This window comes from Scyliorhinus torazame, chromosome 5, assembly GCF_047496885.1.
Source record: "Scyliorhinus torazame isolate Kashiwa2021f chromosome 5, sScyTor2.1, whole genome shotgun sequence".
Classification (NCBI taxonomy): Eukaryota; Metazoa; Chordata; class Chondrichthyes; order Carcharhiniformes; family Scyliorhinidae; genus Scyliorhinus; species Scyliorhinus torazame.
The window spans coordinates 301,776,014-301,791,389 of record NC_092711.1 but is presented as its reverse complement, the minus strand read 5'-3'; the positions used below and the strand labels follow the sequence as shown (position 1 = coordinate 301,791,389).

At 46.8% G+C, this 15,376-nt stretch overlaps 1 protein-coding gene across 10 annotated transcripts in view; it reads right to left on the bottom strand.

Annotated features, from left to right (window-relative positions):
- LOC140421249 (transcription factor Dp-1-like) overlaps positions 1-15,376 on the bottom strand; it is a 114,944-nt gene that overhangs the window by 26,597 nt on the left and 72,971 nt on the right. For 9 of the 10 annotated variants that reach the window (XM_072505815.1, XM_072505820.1, XM_072505822.1 and 6 more), the window contains 3 exons: positions 1,457-1,603; positions 1,118-1,186; positions 522-673 (listed from right to left, as the gene is read on the bottom strand). In XM_072505815.1, the coding sequence (XP_072361916.1) occupies positions 522-673; positions 1,118-1,186; positions 1,457-1,603 (368 nt within the window). The remainder of the gene's footprint in view (positions 1-521; positions 674-1,117; positions 1,187-1,456; positions 1,604-15,376) is intronic. The other variant, XM_072505818.1, reaches the window with a different exon arrangement.

Genomic DNA, 15,376 nt, shown 5'->3' with positions numbered 1-15,376 from the left:
TTTTCTACTGGCACAAATGCGTTCGGCCCAAGGTTTAAGGGTGGTACAGTGGTTAGCACTGCTGCATCACAGCACTGGGGACCTAGTTTTCTTTCCAACTTGCGTAACTATGTGAAGTTTGCATGCTCTCCCCATGGCTGCGTGGGTTTTCTCCAACAGTCCAAAGATGTGGTTAGGTGGATTGGCCATGCTAAATTCTCCCAGTGTCGAAAGGTTGGGTGGGGTTATGCAGATCGGGCAGGGGAGTGGGCCTAGATAGGGTGTTCTATCAGACGGTCAGTATAGACCTGATGAGTCAAATGGCCTCCTTCTGCATTGCAGGGATTCTATGATTCTAAAGAATGTAAAAACGCCAACTGTGCAGATACAGCCTCCTCCCAGTCTGCAGATGAAGGCGCATCGATCGGGACCTCCAATGTCAACACCAAAATAATTTGGGTTTCCACAACATCTTCATACAACATTTGATGAAAAAGCTAAGTTTGCACGTCATACAAAACAGTCAGGTTTGCCATACTTACTTATCAGGAGAGATGCTGCAGTCTATGATTGTTTTTTTGCTGGTGTTGACTAAAATGAAGGGCAGCTGGATGGCAGTATTTGGAGGAGGAACTCTGCCAGATTGTTGTTCTACAAGGCGATTACGCTGAACCAGATTCTTAAAGGCAATTTGCTGCAAAACATAAATATGCTTGCAATTTAAAACTTAATAACGGATTAATTTTATTTACATTTACTTGCTCCCTCTTTCTTCCTCAAAAGCATCCAGCCATACAGGATTTTCAGCAAAGGATAAATATAGACTAGGACATTAAGGGAATTACTATTTCTTCTTCAAATAATGGCACAGATCTTTTGCATCCATCCAAGACTTTCTGATTCAGATGGAGAGCTACTGCGTAGCCAAAGCTGACATCTTTCAAGACCTCTGACATAATATGGAAGCTTCTGTACAACTCTTATAGCACCAATACAATTCAAAAATATGACAGTAAAAATGTAAGCTAGATAAAATTTAGGCACTCTTTGGGATGAGAATAAATTTAGCTATCATGTGGATTGGCACAGCAGTAATACAAACTGCACTATGTTGCACATTTTTGTAAATTAATTTTACCTGTAGCAGCAACTCCTTCAGTTGTGACTGTTTCTGTTTAATTGTTTCCATTTTCTTCCGTTTCTCCATCTATTCAAATAAAAATCAAACAAATGACTTGCTGTAAACTAAAGACAACAACTTACATTTAACAGGACTTTTAACAAAATAAAACAACTCAAGGAGACTCACTAGAATTCTATCAAACAACATTTGACACAGCCACAGAGCTATTAGGGCAGGAGGCTGAGGTGTTGCATGGAAATATCAGTCTTTTCTCAAGCCAAAACCTCTAACAGTCTGCATATATTGGACATATACTACACTTCATGGAAACACAAAAGATCACTGTTCTCTTACCTCCAGATTTTGGCACTCTTGAGCTGAGTTTGTGGGAAGTCCTATCCACTTGATTTCCTTTTTCTCTTTGGAGATTATATTCATTGCCATGAGCACATTCAAGGCATCATATACACGACGTCTTATATTCTTTTGATCGTATCCCTGCTGTGCATTAGAGTTTGCATAATATCACTAAACACAATCTTAATTTTCTCCAAAGTAAAAGTGTACAAATGTATTATTAATTCAGTGAAAGTCATATCCCACATGCAACTGTGTCAGTCTATCATGGTTACACATGCACTTGTCAGGAAAGGCTATTGTCGAAGGGTCGAGCAAAGATTGCGCACTTCCGTAAATGGAAGGAGCTGCTCAAGCTTTGGTTGAACGATTTATAAGTTGGTTAGCAGCAAAATAGAGTAGTAGTAGCGAGGGGCCAATTATAAAGCAAATACAGTTTTCAGTTGTCCAAAATCTGACTGTTTAAGACAGGAACAGATGCCCATTCTTTGTCTCTGAAGTAAAAGGTAAAGGCACCATTGTCCCAGATGACCATAGGCTGCTTTCCCCTTTAAGGGGAGAGCTGACTGGTGGTGATTTAACTTGAGGATCACCAAACCTCAGAGGAGAATCAAGGTTGAAAAGGCAGGCCTTCATAACCTCAGCCAATACAGGAATTGAACCCGCGCTGCTGGCCTTGCTCTGCATCATAAACCAGCTGGCTAGCCAAATGAGCTAAACTGGCTTTATTTCAACAAGATCCTCTATCAAAGAAGAGGAGAGAAAAAATTCTTAAAACTGTCAGTAGCATTGCAGTAGCCTTACTGGACAAGTAATCTAGGGTCCGGACTAATACTCTGGAGACACAAGCTCAAATCCCATCAGCTGGTGGAACTGAAATCTGATTAAATAAATCTGGAATAAAAAGCTAGCATTAACAATCGTGGCCAAACTACCAGATTGTTGCAAAAACCCATGTGGTTCACTAATATCCTTGCGGGAGGAAATCTACCCTACCATTATCCAGTCTAGCTTACATATGATTCCATACAGTACAAGAAATAGGAACAGCATTAAGCCATTTGGCCCATCAAACCTGCTGCCCCTATAACTCTTGGCTCCCCTTGTAGATCAAAAATCTGTTTGACTCAGTCTTGAATATATTCAATGACCCAGTCTCCATTCCACTCTGTAGAAAACCAGTGACCCTCAAGAAATTCTGCCTATCTCCTTAATTGGGATATGCCTATTTTTAACGGTGTCCCCTAGTTCTCAATTCCTGCACAAGGGGAAACTTCCTCCTCTCAGCATCTAACCTGTTAAGGCCTCCTCAGATAACCTCTCATTCTTCTAAATTTAAATGGGAGTGCAAAACTAACCTGCTGAATTTATCCTGTAAGACACCCTTTCATCCTAGGAATCAGCCTAGTGAATCACACGGAACTGCTTTGAATGCAAGTATATCTATCTCTCCTTAAGCAGACCAAAACGGTGTACAGTGCTCCAGGTACAGTTTTACTATTGTCTGTACAGTTGTTGCAAGACTTCCCTACTTTTATATCAACCCTCGTGCAATAAAGGCTAACATTCCAAATTACTTGCTATGTCTGCATGCTAACCTTTTGTGACTCATGTACAAGGGCACCCAGATCACACTCTACCACAGGATTCAACAATGTCCTTTCAAGTACTATTCTGCTTTCTTAAATACTACTCACAGCAATGTGGTTGACTGAAATGCCCTCTGAATTGGCCTCATTGTATCAATTGCAAGTATTTGGGGTGTACTTGTGGCACCCTTTGGACTGCAGCAGTTCAAGTTGACAGTTCACCATCACCAGTTCTTAAAAGCAATTAGGAATGGACAACTTGCCATAGAATTTTTTTAAAAATCACTGCTTCCAAGGCCCCAAAGTGATTCCAAAATGGTAACCACGCATTTCCACAACAATGCCACTTTTCTCCAAAATCCAAGATGGATTACCCCTCCCTTATCCAGCAAGTCCGAAGCCAAAAGCGATATCAACACAATGACATGCTGAATTCAAATATGGAAATTTGCTGGTCTTTTTGGCTAAGCATTACACATTATTAATTGATAAATACACAGGTCACTCTCTTCCTATTCATCTCAGCCAAACTGAGAAACGCCTGTACTTCGCATCCTCTCGCAAAAGTAATTAGACAATGTAGTGAGAAATCAAATGCAAAAAAATGTCAAGGAGTATTTAAGAGCATACTCTGGATGACTGAAAGTATTGAAACACAAAATGAATGGTCTATTTTCATAGGTCAAAGATTCATGGGCGGAATTCTCCGTTTGAGAGACCAGGTGCTGACGCTGGGACTGAATGGGAAGTGTCACATGGCCCCAATGGCGGTGCAACTGCTGAGGCTATTCAGGGTAGAATTCGCACCACCTGGAAATAGCACAATTCCAACGCACACTGGCATGTGATTCGCTGGGGTCGGGAATGGCACTCAAGAGCCTCAGAAGCTGCAGCCGCATATAAGCACACCGCTCCCCTCACACAACACATTCCAGCCGAGATGGCACCCCAGAGATTCACGGATGCAGAGCACAAGATATTGCTGGATGCCGTGGAAAGGAGGCAGGACATACTGTTCCCTGGGGCAAGTAGGAGGCTGCCACCCGCCGATGTCAACTGGGCTTGGGTGGAGGTGACGAATGTGATATAAAATTGTTACTTTAAATATATTAGTTACTGTAATGTAGATGTAGGCAGATCTAATTCATGTTAGTTCACAGACAAAGGATTTCAGAGAGCATGGCAAGGAAGGAGGGGAGGGGTGTTTAGTGTACGAGGAGAAAAGGATGCTGGGTAACAAGAGGCCAGGGGAAGGAATGAGAAGTGAGCCAATTAGGATGTATGACCAGGTCAGGAGGGGTATAGGATGACCTATGGGAATCGTGTATGTGAAACTTGATGCCATTTGAATGTGTTCGTAGAGATTTCTTTGTTCTCCAACTCACTCGATTCTGGAGACCTAGGAGACTGCTTGTGTTCTGTGTTTTTGTGAAATGAGTCAGACTTGCAAGTAGAATAAAAATAACTAATGCTATGCCTACAAATCCATCTAGAGTTTTATTGAGACCAGACTGCGGGTAAAGAAATTTATGTTTTGTCATTTGGTGCCCGAAACCCGGGATTTCTCAAGACGGTTCTGACCAACCGCAAAATCAGAATTAGACTGATTTTGGACAAGGAAAGTGGAAAAGGGCCCACAATGTATAGCTGGAAAATGACCGCGCATTGATTTTTCCCCTCTTCTTATGGTCTGATTAGTCTGGTCACAGATTAGTCTAGTCTAGACAGCAAAAACAGCGCCAGAGGGGAGAGCCGGGAGATTTAAAAAGCGCGGGAGGAGAGAGCCGGGACAGTGAAAACAGCGCCGGAGGAGAGAGCCGGGAGATTTAAAAAGCGCGGGAGGAGAGAGCCGGGACAGTGCTGGGAGAGGTGAGTGCACAAAAGGTGTGGCAGGAGTGCCTTTAGTCATGGAGCGCTGATTGGAACAGAGTGCATCTGAGTTTAGGTGAGTGACTGAGTTTGGGCGAGTGGCGAGAGAGGGATGTGTTTGTGTTGGTGTTCGGGTTTATCCTTGAGGTTCTATGAAGAAATTTTAAAAAAATGTAAATTAATAAACTAGTTGAATATGGCTGGACAGGTGATGTGCTGTTGCTGTATGATGATGGAACTGGTGGATCCCATTGAGACCGTCAGTGACCACATCTGCAGCAAGTGTTGGCTGCTCGAGGAACTTCGGCTCAGAATTGATGAGCTGGAGACCGAGCTGCACACACTGCGGCACATCAGGGAGGGGGAACATTACCTGGACGCTTTGTTTCAGGAGGCAGTCACACCTGGTAGAATAAGTACTGTTAATTCGGACAGTGGTCAGGGACAGAGTGGTGTGACTGCAAGGGAGGCAGGTAGGGGGATCCTGAGTTTAGGAGTTGAGGCGCCTCAGCCCTTGACCAACAGGTATGAGGTACTTGCTCCCTGTGTGAATGAGGAAGAGGGCTGTAGGGAGGATGCGTTGACTGACCACTGCACCGTGGTACAGGAAGCCAGTCAAGAGGGGGGAGCAAAAAGACAAGTGGTAGTTGTAGGGGATTCTATAATTAGGGGGATTGATGGCATCCTTTGTAAGCCAGGTCGAGAGTCCCACATGGTATGTTGCCTGCCCGGTGCCAGGGTGAGGGACATCTCTGATCGGCTTGAAAGGATTTTAGCGAGGGAGGGGGAGGATCCAGTTGTTGTGGTCCACGTTGGGACTAACAACATAGGTAAGACTAGGAAAGAGGACCTGTTTGGGGATTATCAAACACTAGGGACTAAATTAAAGAACAGGTCCCTCCAGGGTTATAATCTCTGGATTACTACCCGAGCCACGTGCCAATTGGCATAGGGTTGAGAAAATTAGAGAAGTTAACACGTGGCTAAAGGAGTGGTGCGGGAAAGAGGGATTCCATTTCATGGGGCATTGGCATCAGTACTGGGGCAGGAGGGACCTGTACCGTTGGGACGGTCTTCACCTGAACCATTCTGGGACCAGTGTTCTAGCGAATAGGATAAATAGGTTGGTCACAAGGACTTTAAACTAGCAAGTTGGGGGGGGGGGGGGGGGGGGGGGGGGGGGGGGGGGGGGGGGAAGAGAGAAGGGAAATGTAAAGCTATGGACAGTATAATGGTTAATGGAGATCAAGGCAGCAGCTTACGTGACAGGTTATTATGTAGAGATATGGGTTCAAAGACAAGGAAAATTAGGAGAAAGGGCAAGAGGAAAAATAAATTGCGAAAAGTTACTGATCAAGGTGTTAGGATTCATAACAAAGACATAAAAAACAGCATAAGTGTACTTTACCTGAATGCTCATAGTATACGAAATAAGGTAAATGAGTTGATGGCGCAAATCATCGTGAATGACTATGATTTAGTGGCCATTACTGAAACATGGTTAAAAGATGGTCACGACTGGGAGTTAAATATCCAAGGGTATCAGACTATACGAAAGGATAGAATGGACGGTAAGGGCGGTGGTGTAGCTTTGTTGTTTAAGGATGGCATCCGGGCAATGGATTGGTTAATCGGATTGGTTAACTAACAGAAAGCAGAGAGTGGGGATAAATGGGTGTTTCTCTGGTTGGCAACCTGTAACTTGTGGGGTCCCTCAAGGATCAGTGTTGGGCCCGCAGTTTACATAGACGATTTGGAGTTGGGGACCAAGTGCAATGTGTCAAAGTTTGCAGACGACACTAAGATGAGTGGTAAAGCAAAAAGTGCAGAGGATACCGGAAGTCTGCAGAAGGATTTGGATAGGTTAGGTGAATGGGCTAGGGTCTGGCAGATGGAATTCAATGTTGCCAAGTGTGGGGCTATCCATTTTGGGAGGAATAACAGCAGAATGGATTATTATCTAAACGGTAAGATGTTAAAACATGCTGCTGTGCAGAGGGACCTGGGTGTGCTGGTGCACAAGTCGCAAAAAGTTTGTGCAGGTGCAACAGGTGATTAAGAAGGCTAATCGAGTTTTGTCTTTCATTGCTAGAGGGATGGAGTTCAAGACTAGTAAGGTTATGCTGCAATTGTATAGGGTGTTGGTGAGGCCGCATCTGGAGTAGTGTGTTCAGTTTTGGTCTCCTTACCTGAGAAAGGACATATTGGCACTGGAGGGAGTGCAGAGGAGATTCACTAGGTTGATCCCAGAGTTGAGGGGATTAGATTATGACGAGAGGTTGAGTAGACTGGTTTAGAAGGATGCGGGGGGATCTTATAGAAACATATAAAATTATGAAGGGAATAGATAGGATAGATGCGGGCAGGTTGTTTCCACTGGTCGGGGAAAGCAGAACTAGGGGGCATAGCCTCAAAATAAGGGGAAGTAGATTTAGGACAGAGTGTAGGAGGAACATCTTCACCCAAAGGGTTGTGAATCTCTGGAATTCCTTGCCCAGTGAAGCAGTTGAGGCTCCTTCTTTAAACGTTTTTAAGAAAAAGATAGATGCCTTTCTAAAGAATAAAGGAATTCGGGGATATGGTGTACGGGCCGGACAGTGGAGCTGAGTCCACAAAGATCAGCCATGATCTCATTAAATGGCAGAGCAGGCTCGAGGGGCCAGATGGCCTACTCCTGTTCCTAGTTCTTATGTTCTTATGTCACTCGCGGTTGGTACGGAAAGATCGTCTCGACAAAATCAAAGGTCAGTCTGGGGATTAGAAATTTAACGGATAGGATTTCGTAATTGATGATTCGGTTTTGAGTTAGTTTTGGAATTAATGCGACATCAAAATGATGGTTTAATTCCATGTGTGTGTGTTTTTGGAGAACTGATGGGACCTCAGGATGAGGGTTTAGTTCAATGAGTGTTTTTAAATCTATAGTTGATTAAGCTAAAATTAATGCAACATCAAAATGATGGTTTAATTCCATGTGAGAGTGTTTTTGGAGAACTGATGGGACCTCAGGATGAAGGTTTAGTTCAATGAGTGTTTTTAAATCTATAGTTGATTAAGCTAAAATTGTATCCTTGGACTGTAGTGGCGAGAAACGAAAATTTTGAAAACAAACTGGATGCTGCATGTTAGTTAAAAGCAGAAGTCTCTCAAAGGGTTAACAGCAGCTTGAGATAACAGGCAGCTTGTGGTGTAATTGGATACCTTTCTTTCGAGTCAGTGAAACTCCAGCAAAGTTACGTTTTGAATTAATTAAAGGAAACCAGTGGATTTCTCCACCTCTTTGATAAAAGCTTATTATTTTAGCAAGCAATTGATTGAAATTGCCAGAATCTTAAGTTTGAATTACTTGAAATAATGTTTATCTCATTTTATTTGTGAATTAATAGAAACTTAAAGAAACACAATGACACCATTTTTAAAAGCGTAAATCTGGAGATGACAGTTGACTTTGCTCCGGTATAAATCACCGCAGCTAACTGCTCCCTCATTGATAGCAGCCAACATTTTTTGTGAATGTAAGAAAAACTTGTTAAAAGAAAAATTGTTAAGATAAAGAATTAATTAAGTTGTAAAAGTTATACAAGTTTGTGTTAAGCAAATCGTAAATTCAGTTCTGAGTTGAGATCAGAGCCAAGCTTGCAGGTTGCAGTAATTCAATTTGAATTTTCAAACATTTTAAATTTTAAAAGAACACTGTTAAAACCTTTAAAATAATTTTGCCAAGTAGCAAAAATTGCCATTGGTTATAAATGGGCAAATAAATAAAAAAATATTTTAAAAAAGAGCCAAAGTATGAAAGCTAAAGAGTTAATTAGATTATGGAGACAATAGTCAACATGAGGGATAAGATCATGTTATTAAGTTGGCAAGAAAATGCCCTTAAAATGGGGATTCCAATTAGTGAAAGGGGGAACCAGAAAGCTCTGGAGATCTTGAAAAAGGAGTGTGCATTCAAAAAACCCCCCCAAAAAACGGGCAAGTAAAGAGAGGGTGGACTTGAGTAAAAAAAAAAGGGAGCTACGTAGTTGTCAATGGCTGGCCTTGCATTGACAGGATGAAGATTTAGAAAATTGGACCAGGTCGGCTAGAGTTCCGACTAAACCAGTAGCATTGTCTGCACGAATTCCGGAACCACCAGAGTATCATAATTTATATCCAGTCACTGCTCCGTAGATTCAAATCATGCCAGCCTCTCCAGCCCCTTCGGTTGATAGCTTGGGTCCTATTTTACCATTTTCACTGTCTGTTAGAGAAGGGGAGCTCTGTTCCACAAGCCCAGATAGCTCTAGGACCCGATCTCGGACAATGAGGGAGGGGCCTGATCCTATCCAGAAACAATCACGCATACCACCGAGATCCCTTCAGACCGATATGGTAGGACAGAAAAGTACGAGACAAAGAAGAGGATGGGGATGGTTCTGAGGAGCTGGAGCTCCCCCTAGTGACAGGGAAGGACGTCGCAGTCTTGGAAGAGCCAGAGGAATCAGCTAGAGCGCCCCCTAGTGAGACTCTGAGACAGCTGCCGATTAGGAAAATACCAAACCCTGACGCTGTGACGGCGGCGGCCCAGCCCACGATAGACGTTTATTTCCCATGGAGACCCAGTGAGATGATGGCTATTATGGCTGCAATCCCAGACAGGAAGAAATCTCCTGCTGCTTTCGTGGATTATCTGAGAACTACCATCTCGGTTTATCAAGCTGATTCTAGGGACCTCTGGGCCCTAGTCCAGCAGGTTTTAACCCCAGCAGAGTACCGCAGTCATCTCAATCACTTGAATTATGCTAGCCACGCCGCACTCCAGCAGGCCCATGCTTTGGACGATGATAGACGGGCACAAATTCTGAGTGTGTTGAATGTCACATTTCAAAAGCCCATAAACATTTCTGCTATCTTAGACCTCAAACCTAAAAAGACTGAAGAGCCAGAGGAATTTCTGGAACGTTTTAATGAAATCTACCGTGGGCAGTCAGGCGACTTGCCATACCAAGTTTGTAGTGACTACTGGATTGGACTGTAACTTGTTGGCCCGAGATTTACTGTGTATCTTCCAGCTACAGCTAGAGTGCGGAGACGAAGGGGTAACGGTTCAATCATGGAGGGATGAGACAACAGTGCTATATTTCTATCACTCCCCAGTGGTGGACGTTAGACATTGAACATTCACTGCATCACTTTACCCTGGCCTATGATAGAACCGGACAAAACAGGGAGTTGGAGGACAAATACCGGCCATTAATTGGGACCGAATGGCCAGTCAAGGTTACAGCCACAATCACGGGAAAAGAAGGTACAGACGATTTTGTTACAATACCACCACATTTATGGCCACAGTCAGCTACGGTAAGCCCTCATATTACACGTCAGGTCCACGACCAGTACCATGTCAAGGATCTGGGGCCTATGGTAAGGAGGGCAGTGGATACCAAACATCGCTGTCTATACAAAGCTGCTGACGCCTTACACTAGTGAAGGGGGGAATTTTACTCTCACCACCGAGGCACTCGAAGCCTTCCGTTGCCTGAAGTAGGCCTTGTTACAAGCACCAGCCCTCGGTAGGCCCTTGTACGACCGACCGTTCCAGATATACTGTACTGTTCTGGAAGGGTGTTCAACAGCGGTACTCACCCAGCAACACGGGGACAAGCACCGGCCCGTAGCATATTACTCTTCCAAACGTGATCCAGTGGCGTTGGGCCACCCTGTTTGCACCCAGATCTTGGCAGGGATATACAATAGTTTGCAGGCTGCTACCAATATAACTCTCCAACAGGATATTACGGTATATAGCTCCCACTCGGTAATCGCACTATTGGGGCAACTGCAGACTCAGCATCTTACCGCAACTCGTCAGAATAGGTATGAGATATACCTTTTGAACAATCCACGTCTGACATTTAAATACTGTACCACTATCAATCCAGCCTGTTTTCTTAGCGGTCCCCCTGTCCATGAAGACACACCTGGCCACGACTGTTTAGCCTTGATTCAGGAAACTACCACAATAAGGGACGATCGGAGTGATATTCCGTTAGAACAACCTGACATTATGTATGGTCAAATATCCCACCGGGGTTTAGTTAATGACCTACTGCAGGCCCTCCTTATGCCCGCGCAGATTTCCGTCATTAAATGCACTGTCCATACAAACGGTAAGAACCCAGTTGACGTTGGTAATGAACAAGCAGATTGTGCAGCGCGGAGAGCCGCACAAATTCAGCAAGCGATGGTGCCTAAAATGTTAAGTCAGACTAAACGATCTGCTATAAATATGTCTGCTTCTGACAAGCCAATGCCAACCATCCAAGACGTCATAAGGTTACAGGACGCTCCTGAGAGTGATAAACAAATGTGGAAATGATTAGGTTGTACATATGATTCTGTTTCTTCTTTATGGACCACGCCAGCACATCAGACTTGTATGTCTGATGTACTGGCTTTATAGGTCGTCAAATGTGTACACTTTGCAACTCATTGTGGGGCTCGGGGGAATAGTGATTTGTTGCTGGACACTTGGTGGCACCCTAAAATGCAGGGGTTGGCCCAGAGTATCAGTAATCGGTGTTTAATCTGTCAGCAATATAACACCGGCAAAGGTATCCCTGGTGGTATGGGGCAAACCCCGTTGCCCAGTGGTCCCTTTGAGACGCTCCAAATGGATTATATTGAGTTGGAAAGGTGTCAATGTTATCAATGTTATAAATATGTTTTGGTTATTGTGGATGTGTTCAGCAGATGGGCGAGGTGTATCCGACTACCGATAATAAAGCTGCTACTGTGGTTAAGGTGCTGAGGCGGGAAATCATTCCCCAGTACGGCATACCAGCTCAGTTGAGTTCTGATAACGGGCCTCATTTTCTTGGACAGATTAACCTGCCTCCCTTCCCCAGCACTGTTTTACAGGTGTGAAGTATGATGGGGTGGCTGTGCACCGCCTGTGTAATCTTCGGCCTCACCTCGCTTGGAGTGACATCGGCGACGGACATGGAAAAGGGAAATATCATCTACATTTGTAACCCCAACCAAACTACAAGAACATTTTGTTTATGCAGAGGTGATGTTCTTCGATGCCCCCCATATACGAGGGCATGGTATCGACTCAGGGAAGGTCATCAGGTTAACGGGCAGTGCAGGACTCATGAAGCAATTGCACCGGTCCCGGCGATGGACACTGCCTTGTTTTTGGAGTACATGTAAATTTGATTTTGGATGTGTTAAGATTGGTTCCATAAGGAACTTCCGTGTGCGGCTATGCAGGGCGGGGTCGCATATTTGGTAGCTCCCGCTTGGAACGGACCTTTGGGCTCTTTTACAGGGCCCCCACGACATTTGTTTGACATTTCCCGGTGTGGCAAGAAGACTGCAGCATTCCCCTGACAGTGCCCCCCAGGAATGTTATGTCTTTTGGCTACCAAACCCGGCAGAAAAAGATTTGGCTTTGGCTGTAGGTTTAGACAAAAGCCTCTTCCAGCATGCAGGCGGGGGAAGGGCAAGCTTAAAGCTGCAATCTGACTTGACTCTATCAAAGGTGAATTCTAGCAGCAGAGGGAACAACTGTGAAAAGATCTACCAAGGCCATTGAAGAAGCAGGGACGAGGATTCCGGTGGCGGCCATGGAGGAGTAGGTGGCGCATTTGGCAGCTCCCGTCTGGAACCGACTCTCCGACCTTTTTCAGGAGTTTCCAGACTTTTTAAACGGACCAGAAGTGTAACGGCCAAAGGAGCAGCACTGGAGCAACGGGAGAAGCGAGGGAAAGAAAACAAAATGGCGGCGGCCAGGGACAAAGGGGAGCTGCAGGAGTTCATCAAGCGCTGCTTCGAGGAGCAGCGCGAGGAGATGCGCAAGGAGATGCTGGCACCTATGCTTTCGGCAATTGAAGGGCTCGGGATCACCCAGAAGGTCCACGAAGCTAAGATCCAGGAGGTACAGAAACGAGTCAGTCAGAACGAGGACGAGCTTGTGGGCCTGGCGGTGAGAGTGGAGCAGAACGAGGCGCTACACAAGAGGTGGGCGGGAAGACTCGAAGACCTGGAGAACAGGTCGAGGAGAAAGAATCTGCGAATCCTGGGTCTCCCTGAGGGAGTGGAGGGGGCTGATGCCGGGGCATACATGAGTACGATGCTCGAGGCGATGATGGGCACGAAGGCCCCTTCGAGGCCGCTGGAGTTGGACGGGACACATCGGGTGCTGGCGAAGAAGCCCCAGGCAAATGAGCCGGCAAGGGCGATGGTGGTGAGGTTTCACCGGTTCACGGACAGAGAGTGGGTCCTGAGATGGGCCAAGAAGGAGCGGAGCAGTAAGTGGGACAATGCAGAGATCCGAATATACCCGGACTGGAGCACAGAGGTTGCAAAGCGGAGAGCGGGTTTCAACTGGGCCAAAGCGGCGTTGTACCGGAAAGTGAAATTCGGAATGCTGCAGCCAGCGCGACTGTGGGTCACATACAAGGGCCAACCCTATTACGTCGAAACGCTTGAAGAGGCGTGGACCTTTGTACAAGCCGAAAAGCTGGACTCTAACTGAGGGTTTGAGGGGGTAGGGGGGATGTTTGAGGTTTGATGTGTGATGGTTGTTGCATATAGGGGGTCAATCATGCGCAGGAAATGTTACATGGGCTGGGGGAAGAGAGACAAGGCCACAACAGGAGCTGCGCCAGAGGGGGCGGAGCAGGCTTTGGAAAGCGCGGGGTGTTTTCCCGCGCGCGGGAAGAAAGGCGGGAAGGGGAACGAAGGAATGCATATGGATTGGGAGACTCCCACACGGGGAGGTCAATGGGACAGCGGGGGAAGCCGGGGTCAGCAGGCGTCAGCTGACTTACTGGAGTGACATGGGGGGAGCAAAAAAGCTAGACAGGGGTCTAGCGGGGGGGGGAGGGGAAGAAAAAGGGTTGCTGCTGCACTGGCCGAAAGGGAATGGGACACAGAAGAGGTGGTCGGGACGGGGATCCCCCCTCTGGGGGACTGGAGGGTGAGGGAGGCGTGGACACGGGACTGGCCCAGAAAAGGGGCGTGGGGGGGTGAGAGCCCCTCCAATCCGGCTGATAATGTGGAATGTGAGGGGCCTGAATGGGCCGGTAAAGAGGGCTCGAGTGTTCGCGCACTTAAAGGGACTGAAGGCGGACGTGGCCATGCTCCAAGAGACACACCTGAAGGTGGCGGACCAGGTCAGGCTAAGAAAGGGATGGGTAAGACAGGTATTCCACTCGGGACTGGACGCGAAGAATAGAGGGGTGCAATACTGGTGGGAAAGCGGGTGTCATTTGAGGCCAAGACTATTGTAGCGGACAATGGAGGGCGATATGCAATGGTGAGCGGTAGGCTGCAAGGGATGTGGGTAGTGTTGGTAAACGTAAATGCCCCGAACTGGGATGATGCAGGATTCATGAAGCGCATGTTGGGGCGCATTCCGGACCTGGAGATAGGAGGCCCGATAATGGGAGGGGACTTCAATACAGTGTTGGATCCAGCACTAGACCGCTCCAAATCAAGGACTGGAAAGAGGCCGGCGGCGGCCAAGGTACTTAGGGGGTTTATGGATCAGATGGGGGGAGTGGACCCATGGCGGTTTGCAAGGACGCAGGCCAGGAAATTTTCTTTCTTCTCCCATGTACACAAAGCCTACTCCCGGATAGATTTCTTTGTTCTGGGTAGGGCGCTCATCCAGAGGGTGGAGGGGACGGAGTATTCGGCTATAGCCGTTTCGGACCATGCCCCGCACTGGGTGGAACGGGAGCTGGGAGAGGAGAGGGACCAACACCCGTTGTGGCGGCTGGATGTGGGACTGCTGGCGGACGAGGTGGTGTGTGGGAAGGTGAGGGGGTGTATCGAAAGGTACTTGGTCGGAGGCCAACGACAACGGGGAGGTGCGGGCGGGGGTGGTATGGGAGGCGTTGAAGGCGGTGATCAGGGGAGAGCTAATTTCCATTAGAGCTCATAGGGAGAAGACAGAGGGTATGGAAAGGAAGAGGTTAGTGGGGGAGATTTTGAGAGTGGACAGGAGATACGCAGAGGCCCCGGAGGAAAGATTACTTGGGGAAAGACGACGGCTCCAGACGGAGTTTGACCTGTTGACCACAGGGAAGGCGGAGGCACAGTGGAGGAAAGCGCAGGGGGCAACCTACGAGTATGGGGAAAAGGCTAGTCGGATGCTGGCACACCAGCTCTGTAAGAGGATGGCAGCAAGGGAAATAGGGGGGAGTCAAAGATGGAAGGGGAGCCACGGTTCGGAGTGCGACGAAAATAAACGAGGTATTCAAGGCCTTTTATGAAGAGCTGTAGAGATCCCAGCCCCCAGCGGGAGAAGAGGGGATGAGACGATTCCTAGATCAGCTGAGATTCCAGAGGGTGGAGGAGCAAGAGGTGGCTAGTTTGGGGGCACCAATTGGGTTGGAGGAGCTGAGCAAGGGTTTGGGGAGCATGCAGGCGGGGAAGGCACCGGGACCGGACGGATTCGCAGTGG